The sequence below is a fragment of the Lepus europaeus genome, chromosome 5 (assembly GCF_033115175.1).
Source record: "Lepus europaeus isolate LE1 chromosome 5, mLepTim1.pri, whole genome shotgun sequence".
Classification (NCBI taxonomy): Eukaryota; Metazoa; Chordata; class Mammalia; order Lagomorpha; family Leporidae; genus Lepus; species Lepus europaeus.
The window spans coordinates 58,351,086-58,372,172 of NC_084831.1; the positions used below are offsets into that span (position 1 = coordinate 58,351,086).

The 21,087-nt window shown below is 41.9% G+C and overlaps 1 protein-coding gene across 2 annotated transcripts in view; it reads left to right on the forward strand.

Annotated features, from left to right (window-relative positions):
* The window catches only part of PDE4B (phosphodiesterase 4B), a 457,454-nt gene that overhangs the window by 407,143 nt on the left and 29,224 nt on the right, over window positions 1–21,087 (forward strand). The window contains exons 1-2 of one of the 2 annotated variants that reach the window (XM_062191496.1): window positions 5,156–5,172; window positions 5,430–5,542. In XM_062191496.1, coding sequence (XP_062047480.1) covers window positions 5,453–5,542 — 90 coding nt within the window. In that variant the 5' untranslated portion in view covers window positions 5,156–5,172; window positions 5,430–5,452. Of the gene's footprint in view, window positions 1–5,155; window positions 5,173–5,429; window positions 5,543–21,087 lie in introns of those variants that run through there. The other variant, XM_062191495.1, reaches the window with a different exon arrangement.

Here is a 21,087-nt window from a genome sequence, read left to right on the forward strand (position 1 = left end):
CCGGTGTGCCGGCGCTGCAAGGCGGAGGATTAGCCTATTGAGCCACAGCGCTGGCCCTTGAATGCATCTTTCAGTGCTGAGCTGAATCCTCTGGGCCTGGGTCAGGCAGAAGCCAGAAGCCTGGAACTCCATCCGGGTCTCCCACATGGTTAGCAGGGGCCAAAGAATTCAGGCCATCTTCTTGTGCATTCCCAGGTGCATTAGCAGGGAGCAGAATAGGAAGTTGAGCAGCCAGCAACTGGGACTTGAACCAGCGATTTGATAAGAGATGCTGGCATTGCAGGCAGTGGGCTAACCCACTGCACTATGATACTGGCCCTAGACCAAAATATATTCTTGCCAGGAATCTGGAGGGGACTATTTGCTCTAATAATTTAACCTGTGCCTTAAGGTAAACTAGAGATCATCATACTTGTTCCATTCTATCACATAACGATGTTGCAAGGATTAACGAATAGTATGCTAAGAACTTCTTAGACATAAGCGCTATTTGAATGACATGTATTATTAGCAGATTAATATTAATTATAATTACTCATCTATTTTTTCTCTTCCAGTTTCTCAGGGTCAAATGCAATATCTACATACTCACAGAGGAAGAGAGTACCCCTTTGCCTCTTGCAGTGAGAGTTTGGGAAGCAGAGGGAAAGAGAAGGGAGATGGGTTCTTCTTGCTGCTTCCCACTGTAAATTTTTGGAAACTAGAGTCACCTGCATGGTCCCATGACCTGCTTTTCCTCTCTTGAGACTTGCTTCTGTGGCACTAAGCCTGCTCCTTGTCAAGATCATCTTACACCAGACAGGAGCAAGAACAACATCCTGAGAGTATAGCCAGTGTGGTTACGGGGCCCAGGCTCACAGGGTTCCATATTTGCTCTTAATTTTTTTTTTTTTTTTGCTTATTTATTTGATAGAGTTACAGACAGAGAGAGAGAGAGAGAGAGAGAGAGAGGGAGAGACAGAAAGAGATCTTTCATCTCCTGGTTCACTCCCCCAACTGGCCACAATGGCCAGAACTGAGCCAGGACAAAGCCAGGAACCAGGGACTTCATCCTGTCTTCCATGTGGGTGGCAGGGGCCCAAGCACCTGAGCTGTGTCCACTGCTTTCCCAGGCCATTTGCAGGAGCTGGATCAGAAGTGAAGCAGCCAGGACACAAAATGACACACATGTAGGACACTGGCACCACAGGCAGGGGCTTTACCCACTATGCCACAACACTGGCCCCTCCATACTTGTTCTTAAAATTTGTAGCAACTGTGTCTCTGAATTTATGTTTTGAGAGTGAAGTCTGATGGGACAGTGGAATCTGTGCCAGTGGCTTAGAGCCTTGTCTCACGTGTTGTTTCACATCTTGCCACCTGTCACTGTGCCCTGGAAAGATCCTCCATCATTCTCTCCTATGATCCAGGCATCCCAGGGATCATCCAGCTCCCTTCTCTCCCCTCCCCCATCTATGACCACTGCTTCTCCTTTCCCAGCAGGGCTCTTGGTATATATAGGGAGGATTCGAGTTAGGCATGTGTGGGTTGCCAAGGCTCAGGTGGGGCATGACAGCAATTGTCCCTCCCCTTGGCTGACATAGCTATAGTGTGGTGCACAGATACCATGACTTGATTCTCCAGGGCCTACTCCTGGCTGGGCAGAGGACATCATTCTGGCAGCTGTCAGGAAGGGGTACATAGCAGCTGGTGAACTGTGTATGTGCCCTAAGTCAGAGGATGCAGGGCCTCTCAGTTCCTGCAAGAGTTTTATAGTATCTTATGCTCCAAAATATGGTATTAAATACCATACCAAGTTAGTTGTGACAAATGTACTATAACAATGTATGACACGTGCAACTTTTTGGCCAATCTACAAGCATTTAAAATAAAAACTTCATTGCAAAACAAGTAGCAAAAAACATCTTGATAGATTGAGAGACAAAATGCAGAACAAAAGCATAAAGCTTCATTCATTAGTACCTCTAATAGTGCATTCTCCTGTTTTCTGAGCAAGGGATTCCACACTTTTATTTTTCAGTGGGCCCTGCAAATTATGCAGCTGATTCTTACTATAAAATCCCTTGCTGAGTATATCATTCTGCTGTCTCTCTTTCAATGCCGGTTCACACTGTTTCCCACCTTTCAATGCCAGGGCTTTGAGTTCTTTGATTGTCATTAGTAATGACTCCATGTGTTGATAACCTATGAACTAACTACCATATCAGGCACTTTAGACACTGTACCTCATTTACTCCCTTTATAACTTTTGAGATAAGTATTCTTAGCCTTGTTTTATAGATGTACAATATTGAGGTCCAGAATCATCCCCTCAATGGTAGTAGAGATAGTCAATTTCTCTGATTCTCACTCCAAAGCTACTGTTCTCTAGACCCATCTGCCTCCAGGTGCCCAACTATTTGGCGTGGACAACTTCCATTCTCCCCGGTATTGACTCAGTACCAAACAATGGATATGGTGCTAGGGCTATGAAGTCACAGCACGGAGATCAGTCCTGACTGTACTGGTCATTTTCTTTGCCTCCGTCTACAAGTAGCAGGTGTTTGAAGACCCCATTCTGAAGTCTGTGCTCTCTGCCTTAGTTATCTGACAAGAAAACTATGAAATGGGGCACAAAAGAAGTCTTGATTGTGGACTGGGAATTTTGGAAGTGAGACAGACCTAATGTAACTTCAAAATGTAACCAATAGCAAGTAGAAAATCTACTGTGGTTGACCTGAAGAGGGGGAAGTGAAGCAAAGTCCTATCCCATCTATCAGCCGGTTACTTATGTCTCATATTGGCCCAATACAAGAAGCACATGGTGTTTGTTCTGTGCAAAAGATAAGACATGAGGCCGGCGCCACGGCTCACTAGGCTAATCCTCCGCCTTGCGGCGCCGGCACACCGGGTTCTAGTCCCAGTCGGGGTGCCAGATTCTGTCCCGGTTGCCCCTCTTCCAGGCCAGCTCTCTGCTATGGCCCGGGAAGGCAGTGGAGGATGGCCCAAGTGCTTGGGCCCTGCACCCGCATGGGAGACCAGGAGAAGCACCTGGCTCTTGGCTTCGGATCAGCACAATGCACTGGCCGCAGCGGCCATTGGAGGGTGAACCAACGGCCAAAAGGAAGACCTTTCTCTCTATCTCTCTCTCTCACTGTCCACTCTGCCTGTCAAAAAAAAAAAAAAAGATAAGACATGAACGATGGCAGTAACATCCAATCAGTATATCTTTGAAGAGGCCTCTCCCCCGCCCTCCCAGTGGTTCTATTATTGTATTTCCTTGGCCAAGCTTGAATGGACATCAGATCCCTTTTTTCTCTTCATGACCGAGAGATGTGAGATACCACCTTAGAGTTGGTTTGCACATCAGCCTATTCCAGACAGATCCTGAGCAACTTGCTGATTCCCCACTGTCCCAGTGCATGCCTGCCCTAGTCACAGACAACCACAGGCTGTGATGTGGAAGACACCAGGCACTGAAGCCGGAGTAGCCGCAGTAGCTGAAGTTTTTCTTTCATTAGCGGCAGGGCCTGAGGATGGGAGGGTTCTGTGTCTTCAGGAAAAGCTTCTTTGGGAAAAAAAAAAAAAAATGCTTTTCTGGAAGCGGACAGAGGAAGCACACTGGAGTTTTGGTCACACTAAGGGAGAGTGAAGAGGATCTTCCTGTTGGGGCGACATTGCAAAATTGAAGGAAAGGAAGGGAGGGAAGGTTTGTGCAAGTCTGGCTTGAAATGCGTTTTATTAAAAACACCTCAATTCTTGTCTGCACATTTTTGAGGAGTGTGAAAAAAAAATAGAGGAAGTTACCTCCAGTGGTTTTGTGGCTTTTTAAGCATGACATACAGGATATTGAATTTTAACCCCTGTTTCTCCTGAAGTGTACCCACATTTCGGGGGTAAACAAAGCAACTATTCTTTGAAAAGTGCGTCTGTGGCCAAATGATTCCAGTCGGTTTATTCCCTTTTTGGCTTCAAGTATTTGAGTGCCACACATGTAAAATTATTAATATAATAATAAAAAAGCTAAGTGGTCTTACTAGGATCTCTGTATAAATGTATAAGAAGCGGGCTCCAAATGTGACAGAACTTTTATACTAAAACTACATATGAGATTTATGGCTTTGTTAATGACTAGTGTGTGTTTGTGTTCCAGAAATTTGGTAGGGTCATTGTGTATTGTCCCCCGTCACAAAGAGTCATGTATGTTGGAGATTGCTTTTTATAGCCAGCTGTTGCTTCATTAAATCACCCAGCATTTATAAAATTAATTCAGTGTTTATTAACATGGGTTTCTTGAGTCAATAACCTGAAGTATGTGTTTAGACCCACAAACTTTTGGATACAGATCGCCATGTTGTGGATACATAAAACGTTTTAATTGTGCAGTCAAAATGTGATCTTGCAAAGGCTGGGTTTTGTTTTTGTTTTTGTTTTTTTTGGTGGTAGGGACCACCGCGAAATATTTCCATAAAGTCTAGATCATAAAAACGACAAATCAGAGCCCCCGGCTTTAATCGAAATGAAAAATGTGCAGCATGCACGTCTGGCTCCACCTGAAACTCCGGGTCAGAATTTCCCTGTGATCCTGGCACCCGCGGAAGGGAAGTTTTAGCTTTGTTTAGTATAACAAGAGCCGCAGGACTCCCAGGCCCATAAACGTGTTCACGTCAAACTCCAGACAGTTTTTCTTAGACCGAACTCTTATCAGGGAGACCTCATTTTGCCTCTAATTAAAGGAGAGAGTCAGGGGAGAGGAAAAAAAAAAAAATCGCCTCGCTCTCGGACTGGTGCGGGGCAGCGTTTGCTGATTAAAAGTCATCCGCACCGAACACAGCGCCGCACCCCCGACCCGCACTTCTTCCCCCGGGCCCACCACCTCCCCGGGACGAATGACCGCTTCTCCCCGAAACGTGAGGCTCCGTCTCCCGCCCCCAGCCCCCTGCCCCCCACACGTCCACCGTCTGTTTCATTTAGCAGAAAAGCCAGAGGAGGAAAAGCGCGCCTCATTTCTCCTCTAGACTGCAGACACTCCGAAATGACATCAGGCGCCCTGAACCAGCGCGGGATGACTCAGGCCGCGCGCGCCTGTGAGAAAACTCGCCCGGCTTCGCGGCCCCGGGTTTTCGGACACATGCAGGCAGAGGAGCTTGCCAGAGCCGGCTCCCCGCCTTCTTCCTCAGAGGAAGTTTCTTGGTAGATCACTGACACCTCATCCCGGCGGGCGGGGGCGCGGGGGGCGTGAACACTTGGCCGCGGCCGGCGCGCACGGCGCCTCGCGGTGATTTGTGCTCCGCGAGGAGAGAGCTGCAAGGCAGGCGTCGGCGCGCAAATAATGAAGGAGCTCGGCGGCACCTTCAGTAGCGCCGGGATCAGCGGTGGCAGCCGGGCCCCTGCTATGGACAGCCTGCAGCCGCTGCAGCCTAACTACATGTCTGTGTGTTTGTTTGCAGAAGAATCTTATCAAAAGTTAGCAATGGAAACGCTGGAGGAGCTAGACTGGTGCCTAGACCAGCTAGAGACCATACAGACCTACCGCTCTGTCAGCGAGATGGCTTCTAACAAGGTAAGACAGGAGCCTGTTACTCCGGAGAGGGGGACCCTGGCAGGGAGGGAGCTCTGGCTGCCCTGGCCCCTGCCCCTGTGTGAGAATCTGTGTGTGGATCCGTCTCTCGGAAGATTCCGGTCCGACGTGCCACAGCCTCCCTGTGTTGTGGTACCACAGCAAAAGTTGAAAATCCTCAGTAAGCCGTCATGCCCAGGAGCCACACTTCTGTCTGCTGGATGCAGTACAGAATGTAAGGCTTTCTGTATCATAGAAATGAAAGCTTTGTTGTGGTGGTTGCTGCTGTTGCTGTTTGTCTTTTCCATTTATCAGGAAACTAAAATCTGAATGAGTCCATAGCGTAACAACGTATGCAACACCTTGCGTTGCCATCAGGTGTTGTTCATAGATTTTTTAAACAAGAAAAGTACTCTGACCTCCTTCTGTGCATGGAAGAAAATGACTTGCTCTCAAGTTTGAAAAATTTCTTCCGAGGACATAGTAAGATTTTGTCGTGACCTAAGACAATAAACACAATCTACTTGGTTCCCTGAAACAGAAAGTATTTTTTTTTTTAAAAAAAAAAGAATTTGCTGTTTTTCAAAGTGGGATCATTTGAAATTAAATTCCACTTATATTGCAAGAAAAAAAAAGGTTTTATTTACAATCTCCAGACAAAGCTTCGTGTTGAAAAGCTTTAATTATGTATCATTATATCATTTGTTTAATTAACACCTGGACTTAGAGTGCTAATTTATCTAGTGAGAGTTGTTGCTTGTTGTTTCTGTTTGTTTGTATTTTAACTTGGAGAATATTAGCTATGCAAGCACAGTAAAAGCAATAAAGTTATGCGTATGTATTTGTACAGAGTTGTGTATATACATGCATGTACCTACTTGGACAGAAAGCCTTCCTGCTGTTGCCCTCTTAAAGGTGCGTTTTCAGAGTCCTCGATCTCTCTAGCCTGAGGAGTTGTGTGCTTGTCTTGGATTTCTGGGACTGGGAAGAGGTTTTGCTCCTGCACCCGCCAACCTGCCCTTTCCAGCCCTGAGGTGTACTCAGGAATAGGAGTCCCTCCTCCCTCTCTCCAGGGCTTGGAAGTATCACCTTTGGATCCAGACTTGCTGGCTCCAGCACAAAGGATCTGAGCAGAGGAAGCAATGCATCCTTAGGAGATCCTGAAGGAAGGGAGGGGAAACTTTTCTTACTCTGCAACTCTGTTCATTGGTTAAGAAAAGGGCAAAAATAAGTCCCTTTCTGAGCTTTTAGTCCAGAGTTCACAAGTTGGGGGTGGGAGGTGGGACACCTACGAAGTTTAACTATTTACAGACTTTCTCTGAAGGCTACATTCAGGGGCTTTCCAGGCTGGTGTAAATCTCAACCAGCTGCTTCCCCTTGAGGAGGGCTCAACTGCCTATCTTCCTGAGATCCTGTTAGGATCCCAGGTAAAAGGACTTTCACACAGGGTTTCACACACTTTGGAGCATTAGCAAACACTCCATTCTGCATATTTTGTGATATTTGGTATCCGTACATGATGTAGATCCATTATTTAGGGGTAATTTTTCAGTAGGTTAAAACATGGAGGAACTTGGGCAGTCACCAAGATAAAGCAGGCAACTAACTGCAGGAGAAGTTAAGAAGACTTCCTAAGAAACTCCACATTGTCTTTACTTCTCATTTTTAGTGTTGATATGCTGTAGCCTTCTAACCATATTTGTGTCTGGAGTGCTGACATTGGACATTGTCTGTCTTGCAAACTTACTCAAAGTAATTTCATATTCATCGTAGTAGTTAACAAGAGTCTGAGACCAGGAACCACACAGATCTTGGTGAGAATGCCAGTCCCTCAGGCTTCCGCCCCTCCACTATGGTACAGTGTGCAGGAAGCAATGAAAGTTGAATAGAGCTAACCCTAAAGAAAGGGCAAAACCTCAAGGCTGACAATTAGCTTAAGTAGAAGTCATGACACCTCAACTGTTTTCACTGGAAAGGCTGTAGGGCAAAGCAACTATCCAGGCCCAACTGACAGTTAAAGGCAATTTCAATTTTTAAAAAATTTTTAAAAACTTTTTTTTTTACTTAACTACCTTTTTTGGTAAAGTCTTAAGTTCTCGGATAATTGTCTTGGGTGAAGTGTAAGCATAATGTCAACCAGGCTACATATAATGCAATGAGAATAATTTTATGACCACTAAAAAGAAATCGATCTATATAAGTTTTGGGGAGAAACAAATGATTTATTCCATATAAAATTTTAATTGTTGCTAAAATTATTTGAAATGTTTAAGTTGCTACTTAAAAATATTATCATTGTCATTACTATCATTACTATGTATCCTTATTTGGTCATATTTCTTACTAAATGAAGAAGCCAAGACAGATCTCTGATTTACAGAGTTAGAAGTGAGTGTGAATATTTTTCTTAAAGATTTTATGTATTTATTTGAAGGTAGAGTTATAGACAGAGAGAGGGAGATGTAGAGAGAAAGGTCTTCCATCTGCTGGCTCACTCCCCAAATGGCCACAACGGCTGCAGCTGAACCCATCCAAAGGCAGGAGCCAGGGGCCTCCTCCTGTCTCCCACACAAAATCAGGGGCCCAAGCACTTGGGCCATCTTCTGTTGCTTTCCCAGGCCGTGTGAGAGAGCTGAATCAGAAGAAGAGCAGCTGGGACTTGAACTGGCATCCATATGGGATGCCGATGCTGCAGGCGGAGGCTTTGCCTTCTACATCACAGCACCAGCCCCATGAAGACATTTTTATAATAATAAAAAGAAGGTTAATTTTATTTTTTTGAAAAGAGAGACAGAGGCAGAGATCTCCCACCCACTGGTTCATTCCCAGTACCCATAAACAACCAAGTCTGGGCCAGGCCAAAGCAGGAATTGGGAACACAGTCCAGGTCTTCCTTGAGAGTGGTAAGAACCCAGCTACTTGAGCTATTACCTACTGCCTCCCATGATACACATTTACAGAATGCTAGAACCAGGAGCGATGTCAGGTGTGAAACCCAGGCATTCCAATGTTGGATGTGGGTGTCCCGAGCAGTATCTTAACTGTTGCGCCAGACCCCTGCACCTATAAAGTGGTTTTGAAGAGCCTGGGCTTTTCAGTTAGAAATCAGCGTCTGAACTCTGCCTTTAGTATTTACTAGCTATTTGACCTGGACAGCTTAACTCTTCCAAAACTCAATTTTCTCATCTGTAGAACAAGGATAAAAAGGATGCCTTTCAGGGCTGCTGCTGTGGTGCAGTGGGTTAAGCCTCAGCCTGTGGTACTGACATCCTATATGGGTGCCCTTCAAGTGCTGGCTGCTCCACTTCTAATGAGTTCCCTGATACTGTGCCTGGGAAAGCTGTAGGAAACTCTCAGTTGTTATATGGATTAATTTAGATAATGTGTCTAATAGGCCCGTGGCATGAAGTAGTAACTCAGTAAACGGTAACTTATTCACAGAATCCACTACATTTTTACGAAGAATCTGTGTTTCTAGCTCTGTTGTATTGTTTTAACTTACTTAAAAGTGATGGTGGGAGAGCCAGTGTGACCCATAGCTTGGCATAAAGGGTCCCCATTAAGAAGTTTATGAATAATGGAATTAAAAGATAAAACTTCTTTGGTGCAATTTTTTTTTTTTTTTTTTTTTTTTTTTGGACAGGCCGAGTTAGATAGTGAGAGAGAGAGAGAGAGAGAGAAGTCTTCCTTTTCTGTTGGTTCACCCCCCAAATGGCTGTTATGGCCAGCGCACTGTGCTGATCCAAAGCCAGGAGCCAGGTGCTTTTCCTGGTCTCCCATGCGGGTGCAGGGCCCAGGCACTTGGGCCATCCTCCACTGCACTCCCGGGCCACAGCAGAGAGCTGGACTGGAAGAGAAGCAGCCGAGACAGAATCTGGCGCCCCAAATGGGACTAGAACTCGGTGTGCTGGCCCTGCAGGCAGAGGATTAGCCTAGTGAGCCATGGCACCGGCCTGGTGCAATTTTTTTTAAAAGCTTTATTTATTAATTTGAAAGAGCTACACAGAGAGAAGGAGAGGCAGAGAGATAGAGAGGGAGAGAGGTCTTCCATCCGCTGGTTCACTCCCCTGTTGGCCACAGTGGCTGGAGCTGAGCCTATCTGATGCCAGGAGCTTCTTCTGGGTCTCCCATGTGGGTGCAGGGGCCCAAGGACTTGGGTCATTTTCTACTGCTTTCCCAGGCCACAGCAGAGAGCTGGATAGGAAGTAGAGCTACTGGGACTCGAACCGGCACCCATATGGGATGCCAGCACTGCAGGTGGTAGCTTTACCCGCTATGCCACAACGCCGAGCCCCCAATTTTTTTTTAAATCCGTGCATGCAAGTGTTTTTCAAAAGACTAGTTAAAATGCATATTATGAAAATAAAGAAACAAATGGTGGACCAAAATGAACTTACCTTTTAATTCCATTTGCCACCAGTTTTATGAAGTACCCTCATATTTGGGAATGACATATGTGCCAGTCAGCATTCAAAGGGTCACTCCGGTATGTCTGGTGTATGGAAAGCAAGTAGTGTTTCATCCTTTTTTCATTGTTGTTCATTTTTTGGTTTGCTTTAGTTAACCCCTTTACATTTTGAAGACAACTGAGTAATTAAAAGATTGTAACTGGCTTTCCCAAGTGTGCTGCAGAGTCCAGGTAGTTAGATAAGGAACTGGCTTTTTTAAATCTTTTTTTAATTTAAGATTTATTTATTTATTTGAAAGGTGGAGAGAGGGAGAGGTAGAGACAGACAGAGATCTTCCATCTACTGGCTCACTCTCCAAATGGCCTCAACAGCCAGGAGCCAGGAGCTTCATCCTGGTCTCCCAAGTGGGTTGTAGGGACCGAAGCAATTGGGCCATCCTCTGCTGCTTTCCCAGGCGCATTAGCAGGGAGCTGGGTTGGCAATGGAGTAGCCAATACTCGAACCAGTGCCCATACAGGATGCCGGCTCTGCAAGCAGAGGCTTGACCTACTGCAGGCAGCACTTTGCCACTGCAGTGCACTGGCCTGAGGAACTGTTGCTGTGACTTAAACAGAAACAGTCTTCCACTTGGCCCAAGGCTCCTTAATCCCTTTACACTGGCCACAGGCCATGTGAAATTTCAGAATTTTAGAGAAAGTTGTGGCCATGTGGCTAGTAGTGCAGATTACTTATCCCCCTAAAAGTTCAAGATCGTTAAGTTCAGCAGGAGCTTTACAAGGCAGTGGACTTGTTTATCAAGAGGGGAAGGATGTCTAGTGAACCTGCTGCCAACAAGCCCAAGTTCAGTTAGACACATTAGAGCTGTTTTGCTTAACGACGGATTGCCTTAGATTTGCTCATTAATTTTTGTGCTGCAACTTTCATCACCTCCTGAATTAGAAGAATTGTCTTACACATGAGTTCCTCAGTGGCAAAACAGTCAGATGTTTTGAAAACAGGATGCTTTGGCTCTGCATTATAAAAAGAGGAACGGAAAGAGAAACAGTATAGAAAGGAAGAAAGCAAATAACCTCAGCAGGATCCCCAGCCCAGCGATGGCATAAACACTGACCTATCTTCCTGACCTTCGCTGTGGCTCAGTTCCTGACCTCGTGTCACCAAAGCCCATCGACGTCATTGCAGGAGGATAGGAGGAATGGCGCAGCTGCTGTGAGGGTGACTAGAATTTCCTGTCTCCTTCCTGACAGACGCAGTCAGAAAAGTACAGGGTTGCAACAACAGTGGCTGAGGAAGGACCAGCCCAGAACAATCCCAGGGAGACGTAGTTGTGACTGATGGGGCCCCAGGGGGAGGGGTTCTTTTCCCCATGTGACTGGAGCTTTCAGGTGAAAGATTGCATGGTGAGCATTTTTCAGTTGAATGTGCCGTGGCATTCAGTAAGGAACTGTACTCAAGCAACTAGTCCCCGTCTTAACTTCTCCCCGAACGCCTGCCAGGGTCCTGCTCATGGTCTCCTAGCTTTGCCCTGTGTTATGTGCAAAGAGGTTTGGGCTCTGTTGGTGAAGATGAATGAAAGAGCGGTCCTGCCTATCAGTACTTTCTTTAGAATGGAGCATCAAGACCTAGCACTTCAGTAAATGTTTGCTAAGGAAACTTAGGAGATAAGAATGAGAGATAGGCAGTCCTTTTTCTCCTAGGGCATCATGAAGTCAGCTCCAGATACTATCACAGGAAAGGTGAGTCCCCCTGGCTTTGCAGGTTTATTTTTCCATTTCTGCAGAAATGACCATCCTGCAATACAGAACATTGAGAATAGAAGCAACTAATTGCCTATGCCTTAGATGAGAGAGAATAAAGACATACAATTCTACCAGCCCAGAGCCACCTAGGAGCCAGGCTACAGGACACTGGGAGATGAACGTGGCAGACTGACTGCCCGTACGTTGTATGAGTCATTTTCTAGCTAACTGAATATTCAGTAACTATGGGAAATGTTGGACCCAGCAGGACTGTAAAGAAATAGATCTTATTGACCAACAGATTCATCCATCAGGAAGACAATAGCAGGGTGACCAACTCTTGAAAGAAACGAATGCCACTTTTGCTGAAAATTCAAAATATGATTAGTGCAGTGCCACAGTTAGTGCAAGATGGATCTTGGACCCAGTGCCTTAAGAGAGACTTAACTTGGGCTGGCTCAAGCTTGCCTCCATCCCAGGAAACAAGCCGATGGGTAGGGCAAGCGATCACATGTGCTGCCACTCCTAGATCACACTTGGCGTCTGCTGGACCCCCACCCCCACTCCTCCTGCCCTTTGAACCCACTTCTAGGTTCTGAGCGTTCTGTGGGAGAGGACTCAAAACTGGGTGGGAGAGGATTCACAGAGTCCTACACAAGAGGTCCCTGGCAGTGGGGAAGGGGAAGGCAGGTCATGAGCCAGGAGCAAGGACCCCTTGTACTACCATATCAATAAATCCTTTTTCAGTCTGACCCTTCAGGTTGCTATGAATGAATATCGATCAAGGGAGGAGTAGAGGTGATAGTTCAATTCATGTCTTTACCTATGAGTATTCAGACATATAGTCTGTGGCCTCACAAATGTGAGAGGAACCCTGGATTAGAGGGCAGAATAGAATGAAATCAGTTCTGACAGCCCAGCTGAGCACTCCTATGTCCCTTGGTCCAACTTCTCTCTCTTTAGTAAAGCTCAGATTTATATAGAATAAAGTATACAATTAACTAGAATTGATTTTATATAGTATAAAATGTAGAGCAGTAAAGTTAAATGAAAATAGCCTGAGATTAAGCCATGTTTGAATTGTAGCCCTGCCTTTATTTAGTTGTGTTATCATGGATAACTAAGTCATTTTGAATCTTTACGTTTTCTTATCTATAAAACAAAATAGTTAGAGAAGACCATCTCTATGGTCTTGTGTAGCTCTCGTTGCTATTGATAAAGTAATAATATAAGCAACTAAACTACTTTTATGGTGTACACTATGTGTTCCGAGATTGTGCTAAGCTCTTTTCGTACATTCTGTCATTAATATTCACAGCAAACTTTTGGAATAGTGTTGCTATTATTATCCCTGTTTTACAGATGAGTAAAGTGAGGCTTAGAGAGTTGAAATAATTTGCCAAAAATAAATGAATGAGAAACAGAATTCACCCAGGGCCATCTGACTCATCATCAATGATCCCAATGAGACAGATAAACATAGAACAAAGTTTAGACGTATTAATTCTTTAAAGAGAATTTTGTAGTGATTGGTGGGAGATCTTATTTTTCTAACTCTAGCTGTCCTTAGCTAGGTCTGGTTCAAAATCTCAATCGGCATCTACCTATTCTCAGCCTCTGGGCCAGCCATTTATCACTCCAAGCTCAGTTTTCTTGGCTGGGAAACAGGGTCTACTAACATAGATAAAGGAGAAGAATAACCATAGTTCTAGGAAATGATTGCAAAGCACTTATAAAAATATAATTTTATTAATCTAATTCACTGCCTATTTTGGAAAAGTTTGCCAAATTCAAGATATGTTTGTTGCCTAAGAGACAAGATAGTAAACTTTTGCTTCATGGCCTTTAGCTAGGCATCCTCAAATTCCTTTTTTACCTGTCACCTAAAATAGAAAAGAAAATAGAGAAACAATTCCTATTTTTAATTTATTGTCATTGAAATTATTGGGGCAATTTTATTGTGTATTATGTCCTTTTCAATGCATGCAACATGAGCATAAAACAGAATGATGCTTCAAAAATAATAATTTATGTAGGGAAATTTCCTGGAAGTAAGATGTAGATGGTTCTCCATTGACTTTGTCTGAAAACCAAGATGAAAGGAAAGATTAAGCTGTTTATTTTTTATCCATCATTGTTTCAACTACTCTTTCTATGATAAAACAGTTGTATTATTTAGTATAATTTAATATCCAAGTTAATGTCTTTTCAAAACTTACCAAATCAGAGTTTGAAAGTTATTTGGTGCTTGGTAATAAATTTAATTTGCAGTCTGTTTTGCTTAAATTAAATATTTCTGCATTGGTATTTGCAGAACCATTTCCTTCACTGAATTCTAATACATGTGGCCCAGACTTTCTGCTAACTCACGTGGAATTCCCTGAGTGAGCAAATCTCTACAGTGCAATTAGGAAGAAGTCGGAGACATTACCTTTGATTGTTGCTCCTCTGACTAGTTGATAAGACAGCATTATACTCTCAAAACCTAAGAAATAAGTCACTTTAAGGAGAGCCTCTCTTCATGTGGGAAAATATCACAGAATCATGTTTAGAATGCAAAGATAAATCTAGAACACTAGCTTTGAAAAATAGAATTCAGACATATTAATGGGATAAATGTTCACTTTCCTTTTTTGTATACTTCTTGCCTTAAATATTTTTTTCATCTTTTAGAATATCTCCCAGGCTAAAAGGCTCCCAAGTTCTATGCCATTGTTACCTATCAAAGAAAAGCCAACGGTGGAGCTTGCTCTTGTAGTGTTCTTCCACAACATCTCACGTCTTAGTGCCTTTGTGCTCAGCCAGTGGAGACAGCTCAGCTATCTGGAAGCCAGGTCCTACTGAACCAGAGATGCCAGGACGAACTTGTGCCATAGTCAATAGGTTTCACACTCTGGAAGGCATTGTGCCAAGTGCCGATGTGCTTGCCTGCACATCCCTTCACTTGAGTGTTTTCTCAGGGAACTGCCAGCCTGTCTCTATCTTGCCCACTTGTACGTGATGTTTCCCTCAACTGGTGCCAAACTGTTTAGTCTCTTGGATATTTTACTGTAACTTCCTTTGTTTGATTTACTTTAAAGTAGCCAAGTGCTTCCACAAAGAAAGGACTGTTAAGTTCTTCAGAAATGAAGATGACAGTAAAACTCCTGTTTCTTTTGTTTTTGTTTCGGGAAGTGCTTGCTAATCTTTCTTCTTTATGGAATAGATTTTAAAGCTGTAAATCAGGCCATTTTGCTCATCAATCACAGGATTTTTCCTTCTGCTAATGACCTGCAGTTTAAAAATATACCATTGAAACCAAGTCCTCAGGGATTGAACCCTAGCAAACTTACTAAAATAAAATTCTGCTTCATGACTCAATCACTTTATCTTTTAATTTTCGTTATTCAAAATATAGCAATGTTTTTTGATTATTAAAAACTTTGAATGGCTACGTCGTCTTCGCTCTGCTCACAACTAGCGTACCATGTTATAATCTCAAGCAATTAGAAAAAACGAAATTTGAGTAAAGATATCAAAATTAAAACTTACTAAGATCATTAAACAATTTTAGATTCAGAATATTTTATATCTGAAAAAGTAAATATTACATAACTATTTTGGAAATAATGTGGTAAGAAGATAATTTGTCACTAAATAAAGATATCTTTCCAGCTTAATTACGTAGGCTGTGCTAAATCTGATCAAACAGGGAAAAGTGAAATGTTGCTTTGACAGCTATCTTTTTCTAAGATTTGTTTATTTGAAAGGCAGAGTGACTTAGAGATAGACAGAGACAGAGACAGAGGGGTAGAGAGATATCTTCCATCCACTGGTTCACTCCCTAAATGGATGCAACAGCAAGGTCTAGGCCAGGCCAAATCCAGCAACCAGAAACTCTGTTCTGGTCTTCCACATGGGTGGCAGGGGCCCAAGTACTAGGGCCATCTTCCGTTGCTTTCCCAGGAGCATTAGCAGGAAGCTGAATCAGAAGTGGAACAGCCAGGGCCTTAAACAGCACTATGATAACAGGATGCCAACATCACAAACAGTGTCTTAATCTATTGTGCCACAATACAGACACTAATATGACAACTATTTAATAAATGTCTTTGGTCACTCTGGATGGCTAAATTTGATAAATCTAACCAAACAAGATGTAACCATTTTCTTTCTATAATTTTACTTGGTTGCAATAGACAAAATCCTAGAACTTTGATCCCCAAAGGGAGCCTTATTCAAAGTTGTTTTGAAGATGAGAAAACTGTATGTTGGTTTTCTTATTAATAAAAAGTGAGGATTAAATATCTAATGTACTTCAAAGACTTTTGTAAAATATAAAGCACAATCTAAGCTAATGGTGATTTTATTCTGGCATGACTTCTCCAGTGTCATAAGGCTAATTAGTGGGATTAAGATAGTAACATAGATTTCAGCTTGTATTCTTCTATGGAAGGCTGTCTGTGCATGAGAAAGACAGACATGGGCCATTCCCTCTTTAGTTTGCATTGATTTGAAACTTTCTTATTCTCCATTTATCATTAGTGAGTAAAAGCTTTATGTAAATGCTTATGGTATTAGTTGCTTTTCTTCACTTTTTGCTATTCTAATTTCTGAATTAAAAACATAGACACACACACATACACATACATACACAGTCATATATAAAGCCTCAGAAAATAAAAGCCTCAACTTTCAAAAGTAGCTAGGGTTAACTTTTATCATCCATTGAAATGCTTCCATCTAGATAATTTATTTTCAGATATTTTAGTCAATCCTATCTCTTCATGTGATTAATTATCTTTAGTAGTATCAATGGGTATGTGATACTCAGTTGTGTAAAATATGCTATTAATAATTTATGCGATTAATGTTTCCAGTTATTCATCATCGATATGCATCATCATTATGATTTTATAGTAGCTCTGGTCATTTTCTTAATTGTGTTAGATTACTGCAAATGGAATTAATAGATTAAAGGGTATGAACATTTTTGAGTCTCTTGATACTCATTTGCTTTTCAATAATCTCAATATCAAAGTTTAAGCAGCAAAAGTCCCCTATTTAGTGCAACTGCCTTTAATTTCATTATTTTCTTTCCTTTCTTTGCTCTAAAACTGGAGGTGATAAGTGGGAGAATTTTACCATGCTGTGAAAACATAACAAAGCCTTCAATTCTTCTTGCCACTTAGCAGAGCTGTGAGTTTGGGAAATTGAGATTATGGTAATCTCAGTTGACCATCTCCTATACCTAAGAATGTTTTTTTCCCACTGATTCAGACTGCCTAAAACTCTCAGAACTCAAATATGATTTATAAGTTTGCTTTCTAAAAATTATCTAATTATTTACTTCATTTTATTTGAAAGGCAAAAAGATCCAGAAAAATCTTCCATCTTCTGGTTCATTCTCCAGATGCTTTCAATAGTGACAGCTGGGCCAAGCCTAAACCAGGAGCTCAGAACTCAATCCATGTCTCCCCCATGAGTGTCAGGAACTCAGGTATTTGAATCATTACCCTTCCTCTGAGGGTCTGCATTAACAGAAAGCTGGAATCTGAAGTGCAGCTAAGGGGTCAGCACTGTGGCAAATTGGGTTCAGCTACCTCCTGCACTGCTAGCGTCCCACATGGGTGCCAGTTTGAAACCCAGCTGCTTCACTTCTGACTCAGCTCCCTGCTAATGCACCTGGGAAAGCAGTGGAGGATGACCTAAGTCCTTGGGACCCTGCACCCATGTGGGAGACCCAGATGATGCTCCAGGTTCCTGACTTAGGCATGGCACAGCCTTGGCCTTTGCAGCCATTTGGGGAGTGAACCAGAGGATGGAAGATTCTCTCTCTCTCTCTGTAGCTCTGTCTTTCAAACAAATTTTTTAACAAAAGAGTAGAGGTAGAACTTGAACCCTCACACTGAACATGTTGTGAGCATTCCATGTGCCAAATAACCAATACCCTGATTTCTTGATTCTTGAGTCTACACAAACATTCTAGTGGAGTAAGGTTTAAAGATGTTGACAGTTACCTAATGAAAAATAATCTAAGTATCATTAATACCTTACAAACTTTTTAAATTAAATATATCTCATTCATAGGCACTTTTAGTATTTTTTTCTTATTTAGACTTGTAAGTTAAGCAGATACTGCAGCTATTTTGGCATAAAATATGGACAATGAATGAGTGAGTGAACTATTAATCTGATTATTTTAAATGTGGATATGTAGGGGGAAATAAAGGGAATATGGGAGAAAACTGATCATCTTTATATGTTTATTAAAGGAAATTATTCCATGCCTAAAAGATCCTTGACTGGTTTTTTTTTTTTTGGTATCATCTCATTTTAAATCATAATTTGTATTATGAAGTAGGAAAATTTAAGAGAAAATTTCCTTCCATATAATGAAAGAAATGCAAAGTCTTAATTTTTCATTGGGTAAGGTCAGTGTTTTGGCTATTGAAATAATATATACATGGTTTTAATTAAACACCTAATCTATTTGAGAGGAGATTCCATTTGGTCAAAAACCATTTTCGAGTAAGGGTAATCATTTGCATGGAAGAAAGAATTGGACACACATAAGAAAAATAGACTAGAATTGTAGTAGCTCCTGTTGACCCCAATCAGTAGACTTCCAGCTTCCTCTCTACTTTGGATTGAGAGAATCTATTGAAAACATACCTTAAGGTACCAGTAAGAATTTTATTATCCCTTGACAATGAAGAAATACAAGCCTTCCCTCCTTTCTTGGAATTCCATTGAAAACAGAATGTCCCTTTGGCTCAAACACATTATCAGACCCCGAACTATGAACCTACTCCTTGCATGCTGAGCTGCTTGGTTTTCTTTGAAAGCCTGGCTGAACTACTCTAGTCCCATCAGATTCTCATAGGCCATCTCCTTACCTGTCTTATCAGTTAATACCATAGCTAACACTTGTATTATTCTATGTTTTATTTGTGTCTCTTTCAGTTTGCAAACTCTGAAGGCTTGAAATCATGTTTTGACTGTTCAAGACTCCACTTTGCTTATGGTATTAGGGCTAAAAAGTACCAAGGAGTCGCTGCTCTGTTTCAGCTTAATTGTAAGGAGGGAAGTGAAAAACCGATAAAAGTTTTGTCAGTTGGTGGTAGTTAATTTTTGGTTTATTTTTAAAAAGCTGCCTGTAATTTTACTAGGTTTGGTCATTTAATAAAATCATTGATGTGGTGACTTTCAATATATGATCCTGCTTGAAATAAATACTAGGATATGGATAATAATCTCACTAATGGGCATAGGATGATGGAATTTTTTAGCACTTAAAAATTAAATTTACAAAACATCACTAAGACTATCCAGTGGTAATGTGCATTTCCAGGGTATGTGTTGTAGGTCTTTTTGATTATGAGAAGCTAGGAACCTTCTGATTGGTCACTAAAGAAATGCATTTAATCTCCCACTCTGGATACCCACAAGGGTCAATTTAACCAGCCAGATGCTACCCATTTACCAAACTGCAAGGGCACAGTGCCCTCCCTGTCGGTAGCCTCTCCCTGTCCATTGTGATTGTTCCTGCTGGCTTCATTCTGAAATTGAGTCAGATGATTCAGATATATATGTGTTTACTGATGCAATGGATATGTTTTCCTTGGCCAAGACAATCCATTATCTGTGTTCTTGATAGGGTAAGCTGCAACTGAGTCTTTCCTCTATGCATTTTAACACTTAGCATTTGGTTTCATAAAGCTTATTTGCATCTTTCTTATTCACTGTTTTGGAGCTTTCCTAGGAATAGTTCATTAAGACTTCCTGGTATTATTTTTTAAATATTTTTAAATCAGTGTCACGTAAATTCATAGAATTTGTTTTATATTCATGAGAATTAATTTAAAATAATATTATTCTTTTATGTTTAAGGTATTAAGATGAGATGCTGTATTTTATATTCATATGTCTAGCATAGTGAAAATTGTATTGCTTTTCAAGAAAGATTCTTCAGGGCCATTATAAGTCCTAAAATTTGAGAATCTTGCCAGAAAAACACAAACAAAATGAATCCTTGGGCAAAAATAGATTCTCTTTTTTAAAAGTTAAAGTAAATTTATTAGGTTAAAATGAATAAGCTATGAGTTCTTTTTTGGTAAGTATATAGGGAAGAGTAAGCATCAGTTAGAAAAAAATCAGGAAAGACTTTTCCTTTATCATTACTGCTTTTCCGATCTAATCACATGACCAGAAAGTTCATTTCTCAGGAAATTCTGCATCTGCCTGAGGGAGAACTAAGGATGGGAACATAGGAAGACTTTTTTTTTTTTTTTTTTTTTTGACAGGCAGAGTGGACGGTGAGAGAGATAGAGAGAGAAAGGTCTTCCTTTGCCGTTGGTTCATCCTCCAATGGCCACTGTGGCCGGCGCACCGCGCTGATCAGAAGCCAGGAGCCAGGTGCTTCTCCTGGTCTCCCATGCGGGTGCAGGGCCCAAGGACTTGGGCCATCCTCCACTGCCTTCCCGGGCCATAGCAGAGAGCTGGCCTGGAAGAGGGGCAACCGGGACAGGATCTGTGCCCCAACCGGGACTAGAACCCGGTGTGCCAGCGCCGCTAGGCGGATGATTAGCCTATTGAGCCACGGCGCCGGCAGAGGAAGACTTTTAAGATCTATTTCTCCACCTGTAGCTTATTTGCTTTCAGTGCTTCCTGTGGTATCAGGGTAGATCTTGGTCAAATAAAGGTTCATTCTCTTTAAGTGTATAGCTATGTATTACTTTTGTGTTGCCAGATCCAAGCTAGCGTGATAATGAAACATATCTGAAAAACCCTTTCCTGCATTTATGATGCTTTCATTGAAGTTCTTTATGATCCTCACCATGAGGAAAGTATTACTAAATCTCTACTCTCAGATGTGGAAATGAGAATCAAGGGAGAACTATTTTGCTCAAGCCATTTAGCTAACTAAATATTTAGGCTTATAGTCAAATCTTGTTCTCTTTGCTCCCAAGTTGAATGATTTAAAAATAACAAGTGGAAATCTGCAAGGTAAATGATGATATTCTTCTATAACTTCTCATAAAAACATATAATCATAGAATTCTAGAGCTAGAGATTGGTCAAGGCTCCTTTTTTTTTTTTTAAGACATCAGTTTAGATGCTATATCTTTGCAGAGAAATCTAATTCCCTTGTCTCAGCAGCTTGTTGGCTTTACAATTTTCTATCACAATTTGTGATTTCTGTTTTTTATTGTAAAACTTGGTTTTTCTTCATCTACACTAGACTATGTTACTGGGGGCATGAATTGTGCCTACCCTGCTCACTATTGTAGCCCCAGCACTAAGAATAGCTCTAGACTCGTGGTGGGTATTTAATATTTTTGCAATCAATTTCATGAAGTTCAGAAGTTTAATTTAATTTATTCAGAACCAAATATGTTGTTGATGGCAAATCACATAG